The 24,660-nt window shown below is 39.2% G+C and overlaps 3 protein-coding genes across 3 annotated transcripts; all 3 read right to left on the reverse strand.

Annotated features, from left to right (window-relative positions):
- Nucleotides 1-1,433: 1,433 nt before the first annotated feature.
- Nucleotides 1,434-4,674, reverse strand: LOC149118312 (adenosine receptor A3-like). The gene has a single exon (XM_089293679.1). The coding sequence runs from the start codon at nucleotides 4,379-4,381 to the stop codon at nucleotides 3,302-3,304; it is 1,080 nt and encodes a 359-aa protein (XP_089149805.1). The 5' UTR covers nucleotides 4,382-4,674; the 3' UTR covers nucleotides 1,434-3,301.
- A 2,394-nt stretch (nucleotides 4,675-7,068) lies between these two features.
- LOC110067134 (core alpha-(1,3)-fucosyltransferase-like) lies at nucleotides 7,069-11,248 on the reverse strand. Its single transcript, XM_020774431.2, has one exon. It carries the CDS (start codon nucleotides 10,365-10,367, stop codon nucleotides 9,201-9,203), a length of 1,167 nt encoding a protein of 388 aa, XP_020630090.2. The 5' UTR covers nucleotides 10,368-11,248; the 3' UTR covers nucleotides 7,069-9,200.
- Nucleotides 11,249-11,321: 73 nt separating this feature from the next.
- On the reverse strand, nucleotides 11,322-22,914 carry LOC110067104 (uncharacterized). Its single transcript, XM_020774400.2, has 12 exons — nucleotides 21,038-22,914; nucleotides 18,284-19,281; nucleotides 17,849-18,112; nucleotides 17,168-17,358; nucleotides 16,576-16,630; nucleotides 15,968-16,028; nucleotides 15,185-15,283; nucleotides 13,436-13,582; nucleotides 13,210-13,328; nucleotides 12,238-12,396; nucleotides 11,700-11,815; nucleotides 11,322-11,550 (listed from the first exon to the last, which is right to left on the reverse strand). Exons 1-12 carry the CDS (start codon nucleotides 22,120-22,122, stop codon nucleotides 11,488-11,490), a joined length of 3,357 nt encoding a protein of 1,118 aa, XP_020630059.2. The 5' UTR covers nucleotides 22,123-22,914; the 3' UTR covers nucleotides 11,322-11,487.
- Nucleotides 22,915-24,660: the final 1,746 nt, after the last annotated feature.

The following is a 24,660-nucleotide window of genomic DNA, read 5'->3' on the forward strand; positions in this document are numbered from 1 at the left end:
AATTTACAATTTTGACCCGAAAGCCTCGGAGCCATGTTAGAATATTGATATATCGAACGTGGCCTATTCACATCACAGTAAAAAAAAAAAAACCCTAATTTTCTCATATCAAATTTTCTTCATATTGGTAATTCTTACTTTGCATAGTTCGAGTAGATTCGTGTAGAATTGTTTCTATGTCGAACATTTTTGGTTTCCATCGTTTGCACAACTACATGTGTCTAGCATTCTCAACCCCAAGCCACGACGGATAAAACAGCCAAACAGCCCCTGGGCGAATTTGACGTTTGAGTGGTTTGCCTCTTTTACTGTAGTCCAGTAGTTTACTTATTAAATGAGCTTATTATATGGCGGTGTCTCACAAGGACTGGGAACTACCGAATTCACGAGTTTGACTGGCTGAAATCGATATTGACCGCGGTCTAGATTTTCCCATCTAGACCGGCATCTAGACCGGTTTCATTTTGCGTTGAAAAAGTAGCAAACTAAAATACAAAAATGTTCACCGTTTTCCTTTTTTTTTTTCTTCTCAATCATTTATGGAAGTGCCGAAAACCCTGATGACAAAAAAAAAGTAAAGAGGACGAGCAAATTTCGGCAGGTTTAAGTTAAGTTCATCTCCGTTTGCAAGCAAAATGTCAGCAAACCAGTTTCATTAAACGATTTAAATTTTTCTTCTTTACCATACAGTAAACATCTTATTAACCGAGCTAAGTCGGTCTGTATGGGAGAATCTTGACCTCGGTCGTGTGTACAGACCTCACTGCATTCCGTCTGTACTCACGACCTCGGTCAAGATTCTCCCTGCTCGGTGAATAAGAGTTAAATAATAATATACCTCATTGTGATTGGCCTGCTCTTAGCCAATCGCTATAAAGTAATTTTCTTAGTCATATAATAATCATACTACACACCGAAGCGATAAAGGAGGTGTTATAATGAATTACCATGAGACAACGCTGTACGTAATATGTTAAATTGACAATCTCTATATAACCGACTTCAATTCGCTCTCTCTTCAACAATTCACATAACAACCTTTATACCCTTAAATACGTAAAGCACAATCAAAATTAGTATATACTTTATTGTTAGTTTCTTTCGCGGGCGCTTACTTTCGCGAAAAAGGAAGAGGCAAATTTCGCCAGGCTTAAATTTCGTAATTTATTCTCAAGACATTATCCGAAAACCTTATGAAGGTAAAGAGGGCCACAACAAAACTAAAATAGGCTAATACGTTCGTTTGCAAAAACTCATGTTAATGCACATAATATAGCATTTACTTTGTCTTCTATCTTTTCAGTTTATGATTCGAAGGAATAAAAACGTATAACTGACTTTTAAAGGTGATTTAGAAGTTTTACAGCAGTTTTTAAAGAATGCGTCAACAGTTGCTGCGACAACCCTTTTTTCTCGCGGTTCTTTAATTTCGATTTCTTTTTTTTTTTTGCAAACACGAAGATTCAGTCGGAAAAAAATAAGTCCAGCGAAAATGAGCAAAAAACACAAATGTAGCTCGTAATAACAAGCCTCGATTGCAAAGTAGTGTTGCTACAATAACGTCACGGGTAAAAAAAGAACAGCATGGCTAAACTAACCAATCACGTTCAACGGACCAGGCTTATAACACCATCGACTGACAAACGCTATTCTGACTTGACTCTGAAGATCACTTCTGCTCAGGTTGTCGAAACGTCAGTCACCGACAACAGTTCTTTTCAGAACTACCCTCACCCGGACGATCACACCATACGAACTACACTTAAACCAAATATTCGACCAAGAGTTCAACACTATTACTACTTTGTTCATGGATCGACATGTGTTTCCCGCTTTATCTTATGCCACCTTAACTTGACATTCAATATCAGATTTTTTCAATGCTGTTTTACTTGCAATTCGTCTTTTCTAATAATAAAAGCAATTCTCCCACCATAAAACACACTGAATTATTCACAGGGCTAATGTGTAATTTTTATTTGTTACATGGCTGAACTGGTCCGCAATGAAAACGAGAATTCTAATTGGTTCCCGGACCGCTCACGAATTAATTTCGGCGAATTGTTTTTTCAATTCATCGCACAAAATAAACAGTTTTTTGGTAAGTAAAAATCTTTTTACGTTCGTCAATGTTTGGAGGGCAATTCAGTTAAATGTTCACAAAAGCGACGCGATGAACGTAAATAAGAACCGGGATAAATGCAAACCTTTCGTCAGCGTGTTTACCGAGAATGGATCGTGGAGATGCATCAATTTAGCAGCAGATCAAAAAGAGCCATTTAATTAAGTACTGAAATAGCTGTTTCCGTTCGTATTGGAAAATATTGGTCTCTTTCTTTTCTTCCAATTTTTTTGTACCTCGCCTACGGCTCGGTCCATAAACCTACAAAAAAAAAGAACTCGACCAATGTTCCTCCAATACGAACCTCACAATAGCTCAATGGTATATATATCTCAATTAGAGTTGCACCTTGAAAGTAGCCTTTTCGCTCACTAATTCATATACAGTAGTCACAGACACGAGGAAATTTATCGATGCTGTTCTCGCTTCGAGCTCCTAACGACTGTGCGTCACGTGTTAACGATGTAGACTGACTGCAGCCATTGAAATTCCAGTTGTTCGCAGTAAAAGCATATTTATCGAGTACTTGTCAGCTCCTACCTTTTGGGGCCATTGAAAATACAGTTTTAAAGATCTGCTCGATTTAAACGTTTACTCACTACGGGAAACTAATTAAAACCTTTCGTGGCTGACTTCGATTCTCGCCTGCTGATGGGTAGATTTGACAATCGAGGCATTTATATTGCAAGTTCAAGAATCAAGAATCAAGAAATAAATGAGACAATATTTCAGTAGCTATGAAATCACTTATTGAACAAATATGCGGCTTAATGGTATTTCCGAAACATTGTCACTAAAGCTATTAAGTTGTACTCCTTTTAACTCATTCATTATTCATACTTGTTTAAATGTTAAAGATAAAGCTTTAGACTGTCCCACGTCAAATAGCATCCTATTCACACCATCTATTCTGTAAAAATAATTATACCCTAAGGGTTTTTTTTTTAATCGCTACTGTTAAATAATGCTAAAATGCACCTGCCAGTTTTGTAAGGCAGATTGTAGGGTGTAGGCAATCGCTTCTTCAATTTTCCTACATAACACTAACCACAATTTAAGAAAAACATAACAAATCAAAATTTTCGAAGTTGTGGTATTATTTGTCTCTCAAGGGCAGATGCACAATTCGCGCGCCTCTTTAAATATTGGTATGTTAACAACTCTACGTGTCACTATTCTTTAACTTTCTGCTTGCTTTTTGTGAGTATAATTCGCCACAGGAGTGTTCTGCTCAATTAAACTCGGAGTGGCAAGTGCTGAAGGGAGGCCATTTGATATCGTGCTAACTCTTCGGGTGCGTCGCCTAAAGCTGGCGCAAGCTGAGCGACTAACCGATCGTAAAGCTTGCCTATACTGCGGAATTCTCCAGGCGTAGAGAAACGGATTCACCGCGCAGCTAATACAAAGCAACGGCACGGACAACGCTTTTGTGATTGCAAACCCTATCTTGCCACATACACCATTGCTTTCTTCCCCATGGCATTGCTCTTCCAAATTGTTAACTATTAAATAAGGCACGATCGATATAAACAGCACAACCATAATTAACACAACCGTCAAAACGATCTTCTTTTCTAGGCTTATATTCCGGACGAAAACGCGCGATCTCCCGCTCTCCGTGTTCTCGGTTCGCACAAAGACGACGTTTCTTGAATGACGACGGAATTCGATGTAAGTGGCCGCGTAGACAGCGCAAAGAGATACCAAGGGAACTGTAGTCTGCAGGTGAAGATCAACAGAATGGAACAGTTCTTCTGAGCCAAGGGTCGAATGCGAGGCTTCGAACACGCCACAAAAGAGCCAGATTATAGTATTGCAAACGACGACTTTCCTCGTTGTTACGAGCGCTTTATATTTCCAGGAAAGCTTGACAGCTAAGTACCTATCAACTGATAATGCAACAACCGTCAGAATCGAGATCTTTGTACTGACATGAGAAGAGATCAACGAAATCTTGTACAGCTTCTCTCCCTCGACTCCAGTTGCGACGCAAAACATGTACGCTGCATACAAGGGCTGTACGAAAGATCCCCCGATAAAATCACTTAGCGCGAGACTAACCACAAAAGATGTAGTAGCGCGTGTTCGGAAATACTTGTGTGGGTCTTTGTAGACAGTAAACAGGAGAAGACTGTTTGTTGAAAACGCAAGTACGCCAAACAACAAACTAAAAATTCCTGCCAAAAGCGCCACCGTTGCCGTTGGAGTCTCTTCAATATGTTCATGACCAGGATCGTGTGTTTCGAGGCTCTGATTCATAATTGCGATTTGTGGAAATTGTTAAAAAGTAAAAGCTTTATCGTCGAAACTCGTCATTTGCCCGACAATATGGACAAACGTTATTGATAACGTTGACTAATGAATCAGCTTGGCACATGAGCCCGCGAATTACTCAGTTTCGCGCTTTTTTCTCTCGCAATGTTCCTTCTTGCAAATTGATCCCCGAAACTCGTTGGACTGAGAACAAGCTACGGTTTCACAAGTCCTTTGTGTGAGCGAAACAACATCTAGCCACTGCTAGTTATAACCTGTGTCAGTGAGTTTTCCCATTTGCTTACGGTATAAATTGACAAGTTCTCAGTTGAAACAATAGCAGATGACGTCCAACAGATGATTGTGACATTACATCATTCTATCCATTATGCCTTCAAATTAACACTCTCTACCGCCAGGAAACAGCTATTGTAAAATTGTGTCAGCCAACCAGACAATGGCATCATTTAATGGCAAACTCTTCTACTAAAAGAAATTAAAATTACCGTAATCATCTGTCGCTAACGAAAGAGTATACAATTGCCTCATTTTAGAACAACTGGTTTCTGGCTTATCTGATGCAGTTTCCTTTTGTTGATAAAGAGTATTATCGACCAATGCACGTTCTCTTAAAGACGTATAAAATTTCCACGGAAGAGAAAAGAAAAAATAGCTTCCAGTATTTACTTTAAGGCAGAACTTAAAACAACAATGTTAAGCTGGGAAAGTAAATTTTATTGTAAATTGTTTTTACTTCCGTGGATTATGTTACTTTTTTATCAATAATCTTTCTGAAATTCAGTTGAAACAGCTTCCGTGTGTGCAAACATCGACGTAATGAAACCTTTCAAGAAATGAATACATGTACGATGTCTTTGAAGCTCAAAAGATATTTAGCTAACGACAAATAGCAAATTTACTCGCCGTAGAATTTTCAATTAAAAAAAATTAAAAAAAAAACATCCTTCTGGTAGTTTTGTCATTTAATTGAAGAGAAATAATATGGGTCTGATATCTGAAAACACAACTAACTGTTATAGAGAAGCCGCGCTTAAAATCGTATATTAAAGAAAAAGTAATAATGATCACGAGAAAGAAATAAAACTGAAATGATTTCAATTTGAAATAAAATGGGTTGACGATTAATTCATTTTGATTGAGTGTTTCAAATTTTGGAAACAAGAGGATTATCCGAGACAATTTCATGTCAAATAAATTTGTCCACGACAAATTGAACAAACCGGTGTCCCACTTTGTAGCCTTCCTTTCTCGGGGCTTGTTACTAAGGTAATTCTGATTAGTTATCTCTGCGTCACAGCGAGGCGCAAAATGAATAAAACTTAACGAAAAAACACTCTGCCAACCACTTTGTTTATCACAACGTGCTCACCTTACAAGTCAAAGGTAACACGTACAAATACTCATTATTTTCGTTTCCTTCGTTTCAATTAAACGAATCATAGTTATTGGAGCTGAATTAATATGAAACAAAAGTTCCATTCCGACAATTTATGATGGAGTTGTCGACCAAAAATACTGAATACTACTATATAAAATAACGACTGCGGCGGCGGGGGGATCGATCTAATTGCTTCCGGACAGCTTTGCTTCTTTAATCCATTTTATGCGCTCTTTTTTGTGTTAACACGGCTCGAAACCGTAGAAACATAATTTCCGTTTTTTGATTTTGTTTTGAATGAATAGTCAGTAAACAGTAGGAATTTCAACTCTTAATATTTATGTCAACATCGGGCAAGGTGTTTTCTACCTTGTTCCCAGGGTCCTTACTCGAGGAAGGAAGAAAGAGGACCCTGGGAACGAGGTTGAGACGTTCTCTGTTACCCGCCGTAAAGAAAAATTCTGTTCCAATCGGAGACAGAGTGTGTTCAACATAACAGGAGTTTTATTGGGATAAATGTGCAGTGTTTTGGACAGCAAAGGAAATATTGGCTGTAATGGGAATCCTAATTTTAATTTAAAACAAGTAGAGCTAAAGGAGTATTACTCCTAATTTTGTCATCAACTGCCTTTCAAAATGCACCCATATTGTTCGAGTAACATAGAAAGTGTTAAGGGTGGTTTTCACTAACGACGGAGTCGTAGTCGGAGCCATAATCAGAAGCGTAAAGCGATACGATCTAGTGAAAATCAAACCGACGGCGTCGGAAGAAGAACACCTATTCCGCTTATGACTCCGTCGCTTACGATCTAGTGAAAACTAGATTGTCGGAGTCGGAAGCAAAACCGGAAGAATAAACCAATCACAATGCTCGATTCCGGGCCTTGTGATTGGTTGGTTCTTTCGCTTCTACTTCCGAGTCCGATAATCTGTTTTCACTAAATCATAAGCGACGGAGTCGTAAACGGAATCGGAAGAAATGGAAACGTTCTGATTCTTCCGACTCCGATTCCGACGAGCTTATGACTCCGCTTACGACTCCAATTTTCGATTTTCACTAGGTCGTAAGCACTCTTTCGTCTCCGACTACGAGTCCGACTCGGTCCCTATTGAAAACCAGCCTTTGAATGAACATGACTGGCCCAAATACAGTTCGTTTCTCGCCATCTCAGATGACAGTTGAATACAATTTTAAGAATCAAATTGGAGAAGTGACTAATAAACAGAAAACAGACAGGCTTGCGGCAAAATTGTGTTTTTGTTTGTTTTCGTTACCTTGCGAAACAACTTACAGGGAATGGCAGCTAAAAACAGTTTATTATTAATCTTAAGTTAGTGTTGTGCGTGTAAAACTGTTTAAGAGTTTAAAGAATAACTGTAACTGGTAAAATACTGAACGTCTTGTTTCTACTGTTTATTTTTTGCATTGCGTGATAGTGCGATTTCAAAGGTAGTACTACGGGAAAAGTGTACTACTACAAAGAATAACACCAACATGGTGGCAGAATTCTAAACCATATAATGTTCTCAAAATTACTTTCTTAATAACTGGACAAACAGTTTCTTAAGGCCTGCTCTATGTAACAGTTATTCCACTAGCGCGCGAAATGGAAATGAAAGTGGTAGATAACCAATAAGGCGCCGAGTTAACAAGCGCGAGTGAAAATAACCACGAAAAAACACTACCAGAAGACGATTCTTTTCGATTATACTGAGTTGTCGGGCATGGTATTATGGCTGATATCCAAAGGACTTTAAGCCGATCGAACTCGAAAACACGTGATCCAGTACCCCAGATTTCAAAAAAGCTGTTAGTTTTCTGATGTTGTTCCTACAAGAAAACAGTTGCTGTTTTGCAGCATCGATGTAAAATACCAGTGTGTTGCTTTTTGAAGACATCATTTATCATCGCAGTCATATACGCAAATTTTACAGCTGATTTTTCTCCTTTTTTTATTTATTTTACTTATTTCTTTCAGACTTTGTTTTCACAGCTGCTTAAGTTAATTCCATCGAAATAAAACTCACAATAGATTTTCTTTCAAACTTTGCCTGTTGGCTACTTATATCAAGAGAACTTAAAATTTGAAATAAAAAAGGGGGGTCCCCATATTCGTTTAGGAGCAGGAGGACCATCAATAAACCACATAATTCCTGAAATTATCCGCTTTCAGAAACGTTTATATTTGAACCATTCACCGTACGCATTAAGAGAGCAGAAACATAGCGAGAACGTTAAGCGAGAAATATAACAATGGATGTATTGTATAAATGTTAAGGAGCAATTTGATGTACGTTTCATGATAAGGGCACTCATAGTTAATTGACAGAGATACGATATGTTCCAAGCACGCAGTGTTCTGGGGCCACATATTATCTTTTACGAGTGCTAGCTCTGCTCTCATTTTCCGTGATAATTTTTTTACTCTACGATAGAAATTGGTCCATATTCACTGTATAGAAAGAAGGTGATCTCTGCACTCAAACTAAATAAAAAAATCAATAGGTCCCGGTACTCGTTTTCGAGAAAACAACGATGATTTGTCTCTCGCAAGCCAAGAGCCACCATTTTGTATATGTTGTGTGTGCACACGCGCTCGTGAGCGCGCGCCAATGACGCGAAAATCGTGTACAGTAGGGATGCGCAATGCAATTCTGAGGAATAACCTTAAGTTGTATATAATATATAGATTTAGCCAAGCCTAAAAGCGGAGCTCCTGAATAAAAGAGATTTGTTTTTCTTGGATAAAAAACTCAAAAAATGATCAATTGTGAGCACGTAATTGTTCAGCGGACACACGCCCGGAGAGTCACGCCCCAACAACCAAAATTTTGGAGATCGATGGGTTACCAAATTTCCTAAGGTATGGTGCTCCGCTCGTGCGCAGCTCCGCTATAACTGCGATATCAATCGTGTCTTCATTTCTTTCTCCGCAGTTCAAATACATGATCTTTTATGTATTCACTTATATGTTGCTTTTTGTTAAAGGCCGCACGCGTGTTGATGATGTACATTTGACACAAATGAGAAAACTAATGTGGTTTGAAAGTGATGAAATCAACATAGAAAGCTAAGGAATAAATAAGAAAAAATTGACAATGGAATTGATGGGCGTGCCACATACCAGATGCGTGTCAGTTTCATTGTTCGAGTGTTTTATCACTTTCACCTCAGGTACTTGATCTCCAGCTGAATTTTGTAAAAAAAAAAAAAAAAAAAATAGATATAGAGTGAATGACATCCATCACGTTTCTTGTCTATAGTAGTTCGTTAAGAGGTTTTTCTTGTGTGAATTATGAGTTCCTATAAGGAGCTCCCGCTCTCTCTCTATGGAACAATGATCTACATTGTAAGTCAAGTGACAATTACTTCGATCAGCAGATTTCGATCATTTGATCAGTTTCCCGGCAGTTCAGTAGTTTAGTCTATAAAATTGGCCTTTTGCATTGGTGTCTATTCCAAAATCGTGCCATGTTCTTGTATACTCTTGGAGATGTGAGAAGACTCTTATTATGAAGTTGTTTGCACAATGTACAAGCGCGGTTCGGTGCCACACGTTGATATAGTTTTTTCCAAACGAAATATTCCTTGTAAGCTGTGTCATTGGCATCTAGGTAAAGCAGATAATCAGCAAGGTGTTTAGGTGACGCGAAGTCTTCAACATCAATGTAAGAATTGGGAATCGCGAGCGTTTTATAATCGGCGCCACCCATGACGATAGGAACAATATCATTACCAATCGCGTTTTCCCAATATTTTTCCGTGATGTACTCTTCACAGTTACCGTTCTCGAAAGCCAGATAAAACTTGTGTCGTCTTAGCAACGAGTTACAGCTAGGCGAGCGACGTTTCAAGGGACAGGCCTCTCTGTCTCCACATAATCCATATATGGAAATATTGATGTATTCTTGTAATTCCATAACGTAGTCCATACGCTTGTTTGCTTTGCAGTTACTGACCAACCACGCCACTTGCTTATCTTTCCCAGTTAATTCATGACCGGTGAAATACTCCGCAGAACCCTCTTTTAACGGTGTGAACTTGCCGTAGGGTGTATAAATCTCCGATTCTCGTCTGTAAGACATTGTCCAGTTAAAAACGCCCGCATAGCCATCGGCGTTCATAACTACGTTTAAAGGATTTTCTAATACAAAGTAGAACCAGACTTGCTGAGGAGTTCTCCGGGACGGAAGACGACGAGGCATGTCTCGGTGGTGAAATCCAACGGCATCCGCCTCTGATAGCTTTCTTCTGTTGTATGTCACCACACAAGTCGGTATCTCACAGTCTTTGAATGTAGCGTGGCCCTCTTCAAATGTTGGACGAGCTGGCTCTAACGTTGGATCGTTCACCCACCCTCCGCCAAAATACGGCGTGTACAGCAAGATCAACTTGTTCCTTGGTTCTCGTCTCGCAATTCGGGGTCCGACAGTCATGTTTGCAAAATACGCCTCTTCAAACAAAAATACCTTCTTGAATAATGCAGTATAGAAGACAAAGCTAATTCCGATGGACAAAAGAAAAATATAAACATTGGAAAAAGCTGATCGCAACGGAAAATTTCCAAAACATTTTAGCTTTGGGAACTTCATTAAAACGACGGACTAATCAAATAAATTGGTGTCTACTGAACAGTGTGACAAGAACAGTGTTAAAGAAATACTGCTTTGAACGCTATTAGCAAGGTCAAATTGGAGAAGATAAAGTGAATCAAGCAGTAGCAGGTTGATTTGAAAAGGACCCGTAACCTGAAGCACGACAGGTGACGAATACAAATCAACACTCTTCATTTAATCTAGAAACAAACTTCATAGTTGCCTTCTGCCATTATGTTTAATCTTTGGTAGACAATGGCTCTGGGATTAACTTTCTTTTGTGGGCATTTTTATTGTTTGCAGCTTTGAGGCTCCTTTGTTCCTAGAACAAAAGTTTGAAAGAACCGACGCGTAGCAAATTTCCGAGCGCGAGATTCAAAATCTTCGTTGACGACCAGATGTTGACAATTTCACCCTTCTCGGGGTGGGGTAAGGGAAATTTCGCTCAGAACAACGACAATTTTACCGGGGGTACGGAAGGAAAAATTTGTTTCATGACGCGCAGGCTGTCGAAGTTTCAACGTATTTCCCTTTTTCGCGCAAACAACAAAAGGCTTATTGTCGTAAAAAATTTAAACCATAACAATAGACAAAGTTTGATATGAATATAACTCGCAGCAAAAACAATTAATAACAGATGTGGACCGGCTATTCTGATTTGGAAGGTGCGCGTTTATGTTGCTCATCGTCACGTCTACTGAATCAAGTATGTGGCGTTCAAGTAGACTTGCTACGAGTCGACCTTGTCTTTATCCTTGACTTACTTGTCTCCCTCGAGCGAAGCGAGAGGGTAATCTTCGCGCGACGAAAACCTTTGAGCGACGAATGCGCGAGCGCGAGCGACAAAGTCGCGAAAGGTCGACCTTTCCAACGGAGAAACTAACAATGGAAATATTATTGGAAAGGCCTTTTAGAAAGTCTACGTTGAAGTAGTGACCTAGAAAAGGCAAATTTTCCAAGAATGAGATAATTTATTGCAGAACGAAAATGTGTATAAATATGCCATTTTTGTAAATTCTATAATTCTATAAATATATTTTCCATATTGTTTCGCGTTTCTGCATTAATAGCTTCTTTGTCTTTTGAAAACCGGTAGGCCGGTTAACACGGTAAAAAGTCATCCATAATCTGCTTTTATCCAAAGGACTCTAGCAAATTCTTGGTTTTCTTGTTTCAAAGCCTAAGTGTAGAAAGAAGGAGGCAAAGTTAATCTTCAGATAATTAGCAAGGACTTGGGGTGCGCAGTTGTTCTTTCCCTCCCTTAACAATGCACTGGATCAACTACTTCAGTGTAATGACGAAAAGAGGAATTGACATGTAATTGTTTACCGCAAGTTTCTTGACAATGCGCGAGTATTTTCTTTTACTGACGTCATCGTTCACATTCATGAAGTAATCTGATATCCCAATGTGCACTTCGATGCGCTCTAACCTTGGACAAGCACCTAACAGAACAAGTAAAGGCAAACAACACAAATTAACGCCACTTTTTTCAAACAGGAATATATATTGGTTATTGATCAGGCGTGAGGTCTAGATGGATGGATATTGACCAAGTTCTTTTTTTGTATGTTTATAAGCCGAGACCCAGTCGAGGTCCATAAACTCGCAAAAAAAAAAAAAAAAAAAAAAAAAAAGAACGAAGCCAATATCCAGCCATCCTGACCGAACAAGCTTGGTCAATAACTGTTTGTAATATATGGAAAAAGAACACTATCTTCTTCCAAGACAGGATGGGTAATCCCAAGCGGGCAAGACAGCATCCTCTTGCCCACTCGGGTAGTCAATCACAGCGCAGGATTTGGTTCATCTTGCCGGCTGACGGAGCTAGCCGTGCAATAAAGTTGAATCTTAGATAAACTATTACCGAGTAGTTCCTTGATGGCACCGGGAGAGACTGGGGTAAAGGTAAAAGAGATAGTTTCCAGGCCTCTTAGTCCACATAGACACATGGCATGGGCGATTTCTTCACTAATCGCAATTGTTCGATCAAGCTCCAGCTCTTGAAGTCTCAGGCAACCCTTGGCTGAAAGATGAATGAACAAACGTAATTTGAAACGCATGAAGCCAAGTTACTGCGCAGTGCAACAAAATGGAGTTTGATCAGCAAAAACGTTTACCACAGCCTTGAACGAATTAACCGGTCAATACTGCGATTTTGGGAAAGTCGAATTATTTAACACCATAAAAGAGTAATGATTATATCAGACTGTAACACAGAAATGCACTTCACTGTGTTCGGCCGAGGGCAGGCCATTTATCGCTCGCTTTCTATTTGCATTGCTGTACAAACTAACGCGCGCGGGTTCATACAAACATACATTTACATACATATATTTTATTTTGTTTTCAAATTAAAATTATAACATGCCTGCGGATAGCTGAGCTAATCTAGGCGGGTCATGTTTACACGAATTGTTAATATATAACTAGGTACAACTAAATACAACTGAAGGCAACAAGAGAACTAAAGAGACTAAAATTGACAGCAATGACTAAAGACCACTGATAAACTAACGGTATTCGGGTTCGTAATTTTCTTACGAATAATCGTGTGAAGGTTCGAGCAATTAAGGATTTAAACTACTCATGATATCAGGAGCCTATTTGTAAATTCTTTCAGATGTTGCCGGAGATAATTTTCAAATATCACTCGTGGTGTAAATCAGTAAATCCTAATTTTTGTACTCGCATTCATACGTGACTTGAACAAATTCAACTATAATCTCTTAAGTCCTAGTGTGTAGGGTAAACAAGCAAACATTCACGAAGCAGTCAAGACATCGAGAAGGAGAAAAAAAATTAGCCAATATTCTACAAGAGGGTTGGTAGTGTTTACCGATATGAATAAGTCCTGCCGAGGAGAGACTGGGGCCGCCTACTGACAGATGGCGCATGTTTGGCCAGCAGTTTGCAATCGTTTCCAGACTCTTGTCATTAAACCGTCCAGGATGATCACTAACAGGAAAAAGTAAATTCTTGTTGATTATATGAATTATCTGTCAACTATAACCACAAACATAAAACAAACCGACCTCGTTCCCTGGATTTCTCAGCAGACTTACCATGGAAACATTGGCGGTACTCGAAGTGTGACAAGCTTTCGACACGCCCACAAAGCCCACAATGCCTCAGGGCAAGCAGGAAACGAATCACTTATGTAAACCATCTGCTGTAACTCTCTGCAGTGACAACCTGCTAGGGACAAACACCTAAAAAGACAGAATTACAGTACGTCACAAATCAAATTTTCCGCTTTATTTTCTCCTGTCGACTTGCTCCGAGAAGTGGAGTGAGGTAGACGGTTTCTATAGTTACGAAAGCTTATGCATGACGTTGTCGCAACGTGCAGACACTTCTTTCACATTCGCAAGATGTGAGATGTGACTAGAATGCTGCCGACAATTTTAAGGCAGCCTCCACACTACGCCCGAGAAAATTTAAAACCGCAGCTTTGTTTCTACGGTTAGGCCTGCCGTCCACACTAATTCGTCACAAATCAATCACAAATATGGAGCTTTTCGAAAACGCTCTTCAAACCGCAGGAATTTGAAAACGCCGTCTTTTCGTTTACCTGTGGACGGAAAACATTTTGAAAACGGAGCTTTACGAAAACGATGTAGTTACGATAATCATTTGATTTCCCTGCCCGAACTTTCCTCAGACACAAATCCAAAATAACCGGTGATTGCTGCGTTTTCAAATTCCTCCTACGTAGTGTGGATGGGGCCTAATTAAGTAGAATGGTGCTGAGGACAGTGTCACAACAATAGCCCTTTTCACGGTTACCTTTGCTCAATTGCATTACAATAAAATCTAGCATGTATGTGAGGTAATTTCGGGCTATTTTGTAGTTTTAGCCCGACCTTGCCTCGCATCCACGTTGGATTACATTGTAATGCAAATGAGAAAAATTAACCGTGAGAAGGGCTATTGCCTTAATTCGTTTGAGTGTGAGCCTTAGCATTGGAGTGAAGTTGCCTCCCTAATGAAATTCGGCGATGATGGTCGCTCCCCAAAGACCTGCGTGCTTTTGAAACACTAAGAATTTTTAAAACTAAAACTTTTAACCTTTTAACAGAATTAGATAAGGCACAACACAAATGTAGTGTATAGGTTTTTGTACATATTTAGTACATTTTTATTTTACTTTTTACTTTAACTAGTATTAATAGTCAACTGTATTTTATGTACTGATCACCGGTTCATACCAGCGTCTTTATATTGAATTCGCTGATCGGTTGTTCAGTATAAATAAAGCTTTTATTATTATTATTATTATTATTATTATTATTATTTATTATTACTATTATTATTATTGTTGTTGTTATTATTATTATTATTATTGTTGATGTTGTTGTTGTTACTATTATTATTATTATTATTATTATTATTATTATTATGTCGATTCATCGAAGAACTGACGCATTTGGAGAATGCATGCGACTATTGACATCGATGATGAAAGTGGATTGCAATACAAACAAAATGAAAGCAACACCAACAACCGTGCGTTTTCCAAAGTGCTTTGATTCCTTCGAGACTGTGCTATCAATAAAAACTGCCACAACATTACACTGGGAGATTTTTAACAAAGAAAATCTCAGTGTAATGTCCACGAAGTTTTTATCTCAACAGGATCGTTTCACGTGCCTAAGTTAGTAGACTGTTATCTTAAGTTTGCTTTTCATCTTTGCAATTACTAAGAATTCCTTATTTATTTTGAAGCTGGAAATGCCCTTGCATATATCTCAGAGATAAGTATAGGTCTCAAATTCTGGACACAGAACATCAAGATCATCAGTCTAATGCACCTGTCCGTAATAAAGACACCGCAGTCCTCAACGTGCAGACTCAACAGGCTTGACCCAGCAGACTTCAGAAGAAATTCCAGTCCTCTCTCTAAATAACAACTGTAACAAAACATTAAAACCCCTTACAATTTTCAAGCATACCAATTAAGCATACAAAAACCTCGTTACAATATCTCTAACCAGTTTCAGTAATAAATGCCAACAAATAAATGTTAGATCATGAGCAGTATCTCCTTTCGTCTCACTCTAAGCCACTGGCTGTTTGTTTGTTTGTTTGTTTATTGATCGATCGATCGATCGATTGATTGATTAATTGATTGATCGATCGATTTTTTCGTGGGAAGAGGGAGGAGGGAAAGTCACCCACTACTCCACGGAACGAATGGTTCTTAAAACAATAGACGAAAAGTCACAACAATTGCTTTTTTGGCGTCTTGACATTGTTGATCAGTGATGCAGGATGAAGGAGCTCATTCCATGCTGATTCCATGTGAAGTTTCACCAAGAGAAATCCAAAAATAATTAAATGCTTCGAAGTATTTGAGGACGTATATTGCATCCAACAAACATTCGCCAACAATGTGGGGACGATAAGCCAAAGTCTTAGGGAAAACAGGGATTTCTCGTATTCTCAATATATGTCAGTGGTGAGAGCCTTAAATCAATGTTATGAATTACATGGGATGACCAGAGAATACAACTGTTTACTAGCGCAACTGAAGTAAAAGGATAACTTTGACACAACAACTGCTAAACACAATTTTTTCTTTCTGACATCCTTACCGCTTATCTTCTGTAGCAGTCGACGTATGGCTTGTCTCTCTTGACTTGATTTTCTTCAGCCCTTACAGATCACAAGACGTACACATCAAATCGTGAACAGTGAAAACGTCAACAAACATGTTGGCTTGCTTCAGCATACGCAGTAAAACTTGATAAAAATTTTAGAGTTAGTAAGCCTGTATAAAAAGTAGTGAGCTAACCAGAGAAATGGTATAGAACTGATGAAAATATACTGTACCGCGGAAAGTAGCCTCTGGGTTTTTGCTATGCTACACTATTCGAGTGACTATAGTTTTCTTTTGTCGCTGGTTTCCAGGCAAACGTTACTATAGCAACAATAAGGGAATACCATTTAATTTATAGCAATGTACAGCGCTTTTTCCCAATAGAATCAGAGGCTTTCAGCTAATACGGTATTCCGTAAAACAAAGTACAGTAGTTTGCTGCTCAACCTTGTCATACCCGCTCAGCATAACGTGACAACTGCAGATGTTTGACTTAAGATATGTCAGGTGAACACCATAAGGCTAAAACAACTGGTGCAAGCCTCGTTAAAAAACTTCTTGAAGTACGGTTTTTGACAAAAGCGTAAAATGACAATGACGAACCTTTAAGCTTTAAAAATTGCACGCGACTGCATCTTCTAGAAATGGCCTGCAGCGCCTGGAATAAAAATTTACAATACAGTAAAAAGCCGCGTATAAGAACCTGTAATTTAAGAACCTGTTAAGCTACAATTTCCCAGTTAAGCACCATTCACATAAGAATCACTCTAGGTTAAAATCTCAATACATGTTGTTTTCTTTTCAAAATATAGAGCTTTTTTTTCAAATATAACACAGTACATCACATGCGATAGAAAAGAGGTAACAAAAACTAGCCAGAACAATGACAGTGTTTTAAGGCCACAATACTGTACTGTGAATGATTCAATATAAAGGCCACACCCATGAGTACAAGTTGTTTTTTCAACAACTATTAAGAACCTGATTAAGAACCTAGGTACCCTAATTTCAGAGTGCACATCATTTGTATAAGAACCTATGGAGGCTAACTTGAAAAAACCTAGGTTCTTATACGCGGGTTTTTACGGCATGAAAGCTTTTTTGATCAATACAGCGTTAGTCACCAAGGTTTCGCGAATTGAAAGATGAAAAAACTGTTCTTCTCATGCACCAATCAGGAAAATGACAGGCTCACCATATTATTCAGCGGTATCTCTTCCAGTGTCACTTCCTTCCACAGCGCGGGAAGTTCACTCATTGCGCGCCATTCACGACACACTCGCGCCAGGCCACACAGTTCAACTGGATTCAGGTGTTGAAATACAAGCAACAAAGCAGCTCTCCTGCGCTGGGCCGTGATGAGTTTGGACTGACGAGCAGCACCACCTTCAATGAAATGACATGATTCTGATAGCAGTCGTTTTGACATGACGTCGCGGCAGCCATGTTGGTGCGTCGAAACAAAAGATAAAGGTCACTGCCTCTTAGGAAATGAATGAACTTTGATTTTTATTTTCCTTATTTCCGTTGAAACTCACGAGCTTAGTTGCCAACAATAAAGTGAACGATAACGAGAAAAGAAAAGTACAGCAATGATATCTAGCCAAACTTAACGCCAGCAAAATGCATTCACTTTAACTCATGTCTGGTCAATGTGCTTATCCACGTGATGAAAGGAAGGCATGGCAATGGACTTGAACGATTTTTTAAAGTCTATGATAATTCTTCTAGCAGCAAAGTCAAGTCAGTTGCAGTATTACAAACCCGACTGTTCCTTGTCCTCGGTTACACTAGGTCTAATTCTTCCAGGACAGTAGAGCTATACATTTTTGGATAGTTTCATTTTAATGTTTCAATTTCCACGAATTATTTTTACCTTTGTTCATTAATTTGTTTCCTTTCTTTGGTGTCGACGTTTTTATAGACGAAGGAAGACTTCCCTCGTCAAAGGATTCGTCTGCAAAACCAGCCGCACCCTCTTCGTCACTATTCAGGGGGGTCACTGTTCTAAAACTGTCCGAAACGCTACTCATTGTACCAACTGAATTTCTACGCCTCCTTGTTTTCCCTAAACAAAGCTTCCCCTGAAAAAGTCCTTTTTTGGAGCCGCGTGTACTGTTACCATCCACGTCTTGTGGACCTGTTGAAAACAAAACAAAAAAACCTTCAGCTTGCGTGGTTAATAGGATCTTTAGAATCACCAATGAAAATAAGTAAAAAACAGTGCCGAGAAATTTGACAGTCGCTTTATCGTTTTCCTTTTTTTTTCAAAACTTTGTGCTCTTTTATAATTAGAGTAAAAGTCTAAAACCTGGATTCGTCTTTTCTTTGCTGAATTTTCGCCTCAATTTGCTGATGCTGAACTTGTGACCTGGAAGGGCGGGGGAATTATTCACGCTATCGCCGAGTCCAGAATCTTGCCGGTGACTATTGGGGTACGCTGGCGCCTTCTGATAAATAGACGTCACTCCAGGTAGCTGCGATACAGGTTTGTCGGTGGAAACATCCGCTTTAATTCCATGCAAGTTGATTTCTTCTTCGCTGGGGACTGGGGGGAGACGCCGGCCTGATCCTCCACGAGACACTCTACGCATGTCTGTTGTACCACGTGACACTTGCGATTCAAATGACGTAATTGAAAGAGTTTCATCAGATTGGGAGGTCGCGCTGTAGGTGCTTCGCTCACTTTCAAGACTCATTTTCCTGGTAACCTGTGGCAGTTTTCGCCTTTTCCCAGAGCTCGTTCTTCTGGCTGGTCGTTCAACACGAGTGTTCGAGTCCCTCGAGATACATGTTGTCATTTCAGGACTTTGAGCTACAAATCCTTCTATACATGCTACCCTGGCCATCCGCACCTCATCAGGTTGAACAAGATATCCAGCAGAAGACTGAAGACAATCATCGAAGCTTATATCTTCCGGCTCAACAGTGTTCTCAAATTCCGTAGTGAATGGGTCGTGGTCCCTCAAATCATCTTTCAAAGCACTCTCTTCCTCGTATTCAGAAGAACATTTCAAATAATCTTCAAAGTTCACATTTGCTGATTGGTTCAGCTCTTCGACTTGAGCAGGCTGTTGGCAGTCATCTGTCATGTTCTCATGTATAGTATCGTGTTGCTGGGTGGCTTTCGTAGAATCCCGGTGATTCCCTTGTACAGAATGACCTTGTTCTTTTACAGAAACTTTTCTACCCTTCTTCACTTCCCGCAGCCTTTGCTCGAGCATTTTCACGTAATCAGCAATTTCTTTTCTGGCCTCTAACTGCTGTTGGTTCGTATCTTGCACGTAGTCGTTCATGGACTTCACAATGCTGGAAAAGAAAACGCAGAACAACAGTTAAGACAAGGGGACAAGAGCACTAAAGGGAATTCTGACTCACTAAGCGAGTGGGTCTAATGAGATGACTACCAGAAGCACGTCTTTACTTACATTGAGTCTACTGTTAACTTCAACTTACAGCACAAATATTCTAAGCCCTGTTCTACGCGTTTTTCAAAAGGGAACTTTTGACCGACAGTAACTGACTAACTCCTTACGCAAACCTTCTTTGAGGAGACAATGCTTGACGAGCACTGGACCCAATAAATGAGGGTTTGTGTAGAAGGAGCAAACAACAAACCTAAAATCGTCTTTCTAAGGGCATACCCAAACTAACAGCTCAGTGGGACGTGCAAGCTAAGTACGGCATCCATTCTGAGTATGGCAAGCTTAGTCCGAGCTGTCTAAAAATCTATTTCAGAACTCGATGGGTAACTAAAAGAATGCAGGGGATAAACAAGACAATTTTTAACTCAGGCCATCACCAACGAACACACTTGAACTGAAACAACTTGTTAAAGCTGATCTTGACGCACGAAACACTGACAATGAACGTGAAATGAAGGAAAATACTTCTTTCATATGTGACTTTTAACTGAACGTGTATTTTCTCCTACACCTGAGAAAAGCAAACATGAAATTTGATTGGCGAACACAAGTTAATGCAAGAAGATTTTACTATGCGAGTTTATAGTGAGCAAATTTCGCTATTTCGATATGAATATGATAAAAAGGTAATAATATGTTCCACCTTGTGTGAAAAGAAACTGAATTTTTCACTTGCTGTTGATTCCGTCACAAGCTTTCTTCTGCACGGTATGGATTATTCAGTGACCATTTTCATCCATCTCTCCCTTCTTCCCTTCCATCAGAGCTAAAACTGGCGGCCGAAAACATCATGCAAAAAGATCTGTTTGGCAAAAATAATTTCTTTTTGTTTAATCTTGGTTTGCTGTATGTTTGCATGCTAAGGATGCTTTTCAATAACTTGCTTCTAAAAATAGATGACGAGTCCTTTTAGCATACACTATCTAAGGCCTGACTTGATATAATTATATGCAAGAAAATTGAACAACTTCTTAGTTTTGACCGGCGATGATAACTAAATGTCGCGCGATTGCATTCGAGTTAAAAAGAACTAACTACGCCGATCAACGCTTGCCTTCCGCCCCGATTTACAATTCACGCATAAAATACTCACTGGTAAAAAGCCAATTAAGTCAAATTAACCGAACAGTATTTTATATTGCATACAGATTAACATTTCCAAATAACGATATTCTTACAATGGCAAACGATAATATTGGACTAGAGCAGAAGGAATTAAAAATCTCTGAAAGCGAATAAAATGAAATCACCTACTTTAAATACATAAGCTACTTTTTTTAAATTCGACTTTTAAGTGTCTTATGACATCTTTGTAGCAGGTGCATTCCGGTTATGAAAATGAAACAGCGGTTTGATTGGCAAAACTCTAAAAACAAAAACCGCGGTTTTATTCTTCATGTGCGAATTTTACGCTTAGCTGCATAGCTTAAGTACCAATTGAAAACGTTTTGGACTGATCTGCAAGCCAATATTTTCCACAAGTAGTCACTATGAGTTAAGACCAATTTTTTTCATTAAGCAGTGTTCATCAGCAATTAGAACAACCCAAACTAGACCAATCTCGCTGTGAATATATTACTAGATTTAGACGATATTGCACTCAACAACACATTGAAACGTAATATCCAAAGTTTACAAACCTTTCCCACTCTTTAAGCTGCGAACTCAATTCGTGGATCACTTTCACGTCTTCCTCATGTCTTGACTCAAAATAACGAAGCTCTTTCGCAAGTCTTGTGTCCTCTACCAGGACTTGTTCCCCATTTAGCCTGAGGACTTTCCCTGCGGGGTCAACACTTTGGATTCCCAACGATTGACCTGCGTTCTTAAATAAGCGCTTTGCATTTTCTTCTTTTGAAAGCAAAACGTTTTGAAGTTTCTCTGAAAGCGCTTCTATCTCTTGTTCGCTCCGAATAACAGCCTCTCGCAAGGTATTCTTCTCGTCGAGTATTTTACAAAGTTCTTCCTCTTTGGCTTTCATTTCCTTCTCAAAGGCAATCAACTTGTCTTGAACGGATAATATCTTTTCATCCTTCTCTTTGATATTAGCTGCTAAGTCGCTAATGTGGCTCTGAGAAAGTTCCAATTCTCTCTCGCGCTGATCTCTGGTAAAAGACACCAAACGTCGATCACTTTCACTCCTACCCAGTTTCTCTTTTAGTTCATCCCGTTCTTCTATCAGCGCTCGCAAATCTTCTCTCGTTTTAACAGCTTCCTCTCTCCTTAGCGCTAGCTGCAATTCAATAATTTTGCTATCCGGTAACGCCAGGCTTTCAGTAAACCCGTTTGTACCGCCGAGTTTGCTGCTGCAATTCGATAAGACAGCATTCAATCTCTGCTCTCGCAAACGCAAATCCTTGATATCTTGATATGCCTTTCCCAGGGCATCCACGACCTCCCAGTTACTTCGCTTGGCTTTTAGCAACTCGTTGTTGAGTCTTATTATGGCGGAATTGTCATTGCGACGGGTAACAAGCGAAGACGAAGGGGAAGCGCTGTTCAGACATTTCACGATTGAAATCGCCGAATCTGCTTCTGTGTCGGATGCCGAGAAAAGCTCCTCGTGATAGGCCATGCTTTCAACCGAACCGTTTTCTCCCGTTGCCGCTGTATTTTGTGCAACTCCCAAAGAAGCACAAGACGAATCACTGTCGAACAATATCGAGCTGTTTGGTGAAGGCTCTTCAGGTTCTTGTATAACCGGACTCATAGCGCCGTCAGACATTGAGCCGTTCGCGCAATATTTTCAAATCATTTGGGTTTTATCGCTCGCGTGTCTCCGCAAACGTCATACAGAGTTATCTTTGTGACGCGATTCCAGCTCGCGCTTGGAGAAACCGCTCCGTAAAATGCCAGTGTTTTCGTAGTACTTCGAAACTTTTGCCTTGCTGAATTTACGTCGAAAGCCATGTGCAGTTGTAATGTGCTTGACTCACTAAGGTGAGCTCAAATTATTCATAACACATCCAGGTTTGCGTTTGTTGACTTGAACCCACTGCATACCACTCGAACACACTGAAAACCTTGGTAACAGTTTACATTTCACGAGCGCCAGCCAAGAACGCCAAAAGTTAGCTTAAGGCGTGAAAAAGTTTTGTTTACTTTTTAATCAAACAAAAGCACAGTTGAATATTATCTGTTTGTTTTGAACGCTGCGTTTGAATACTAAGTTAAGAGAGAGAACGAGAGAGCGGCCTTGTTAAAGAGCACTAATTTGTTTAGGTTTTCTGAACAAGTTATCAACGTCGTGAAAAAGCTGTTTGATGGTTACTGTGCTTCACGTTTTCCAGTCAAATTAACCCTCGGCGTTTTGCAGATTTAATCCATAATCGTGTTACTAGTTTTATGAATGTCTACAACAACATAAATTAATCCGTCTGCTAAATATGCCTTAAACAGCTCAACAGTTCTACGAGGCGTATTTAATTACTTTTTTTTAGTCTAAACATAAAATCGATAAAAAAGAACTCGCTCAGACCGATTCCTTCATTAATCATAACAATTACAATTTCCTCACATGTGATTGGTGCATAAACTGGTGTATTTTGCTCTAATTTTTCTGCAAAGTTGTAATCGGACAGTGTAATCGGACAGTTGGTTGTAATCGGACAGTTACATGAGGCAATCATAACATGATTGCAGCCACCATAGTAACCAATTCAAGAAACTGACTTTGTAAAATTGTGGAGGTTTAGTTTCCTGTGACTGTTTTGAAAGAAACTTGACAGCCATTTTGCAAGCTATTCTCAAATTCTTAATTATGATATTTGAAAATGACTATTTAAAGCTGTTTTTCAAATTGTGGGAAATTGTAATGGTTATGATTAATTGGTAACAGGACATTGTGTCGTCCAATTCAGTCTGTAATCATACTCGTGATTAACAAATCGGACTCCCGCTTCGCTGTCGTCCGATTTCGTTGATCACTCATATGATTACAGACCGAATTGGACTCCACTCAGTCCTATTACCATTATTAATTGCAAACATCTTGACCACGTTAAGCTTATTTTAGGAAAAAAGAGCACAACTTGTTTTGATAACAATGATAAATGATAAAAGGGGAAAAGGAACGAATGAAAAAGCTAATTGATTTTCTTTTAACTTAGCCATAGGCGTTGGCCTTCAAGAGGCCTGTTTGTACACCTGTCTCGTGGTACCTCAGATAATGTCCTCTGATACTATTCAAGTAAATTATATGTTTTTAAGGTTACTTCAAACCTTCGCGGCTGTACTCCAGAAAAAATTCGTACGCGCGCTGTTTTCAAGGAAACCCCCCAAAACTATATATCAACAGAAAGGTTATAAAATGTATAATTCGATAAAATTATGTTTTGTTTTGGATTTGCTTTCCAAAGGCGGCAGAGGCCGTCAACTCCAAAATGACCGACTGACGTTCCAGTGAATTAATCGGGTATCAAATGCTATCGTTCATGCAAAATAACTGTGCAGTGTTTATCACAAAGCCTCTTAATTCATTTAAAGAGAAGGGATTCTCTCGAAAAACGAGTGCGAGTTTTCGCCTTCTAAAGATTTATAAACATATCACGCCTTCACAGAGGAATGTGTCAACTTGAAAAGCCGCGAGCCAATGAAATAACAAAACCCCTAGCGTTCACAGTATGCAAACTTGAGCTTCGCGGACTTCTTGACCAAACAAATATCGACCAATGTAGCCCCGCGAAGGTTTGAAGTAACCTTAAAACAGAATTCAGTGTGAAACGAGATCGAGTTCAGAGGCGTCATGTACTAGTTTTAAGCGATCTAGTCTCTGAGGGGATCCATCAAAAGCGTAATTCCGTGCCATTACAAAAACATGCTATATATTTAAAAATTGTTCAAAACTAATTTTCGGGACCCTAAAAGAACTCTTTTACACGTAAATCTTCCTTTATTTCAACTCCCTTCTGCCTTTTTTTTGACTGAAATTTAAACTCGGTCCCTTTTATGTGCAAAGTATTTTAAAAACTGCTCTTTCTTTCAACTTTGTAATCTCAAATTAGACAATAATCTATTACCGAACTGCGACGGCTTCCAGTTCGTTTCTTGATTTCATAAATCTGTCCTATTTTACGCCGAGTTTCGTTGGCTGATTTTTAATTTTTTACAATATAGAGAAAAAGATTTTCTAGATACGAACATATGTGGTTTTCCCACATGATGGTATGTTGAACTTTCAGGTAACTGCTTGCATTCTGATTGGCTACGTGCGTGCCGTCCGTTTAAAAAACACAAGGCTGCATAAATACCGAGTTCAACGCCA

This window comes from Orbicella faveolata, unplaced genomic scaffold (assembly GCF_042242905.1).
Source record: "Orbicella faveolata isolate gen_17 unplaced genomic scaffold, um_ofav_v1 contig_1, whole genome shotgun sequence".
NCBI classification, from domain to species: domain Eukaryota; kingdom Metazoa; phylum Cnidaria; class Anthozoa; order Scleractinia; family Merulinidae; genus Orbicella; species Orbicella faveolata.

Excerpts from the sequence above, each read along its gene's own strand:
- LOC149118312 (XM_089293679.1), bottom strand. The coding sequence starts at position 4,381 with ATGAATCAGAGCCTCGAAACACACGATCCTGGTCATGAACATATTGAA.
- LOC110067134 (XM_020774431.2), bottom strand. The coding sequence starts at position 10,367 with ATGAAGTTCCCAAAGCTAAAATGTTTTGGAAATTTTCCGTTGCGATCA.
- LOC110067104 (XM_020774400.2), bottom strand. The coding sequence starts at position 22,122 with ATGTCTGACGGCGCTATGAGTCCGGTTATACAAGAACCTGAAGAGCCT. Across the intron at positions 19,282-21,037 it reads CAGCTTAAAGAGTGGGAAAG|CATTGTGAAGTCCATGAACG; the intron begins GTTTGTAAACTT and ends TTTCTTTTCCAG. Across the intron at positions 18,113-18,283 it reads CAAAGAAAAGACGAATCCAG|GTCCACAAGACGTGGATGGT; the intron begins GTTTTAGACTTT and ends TGTTTTCAACAG.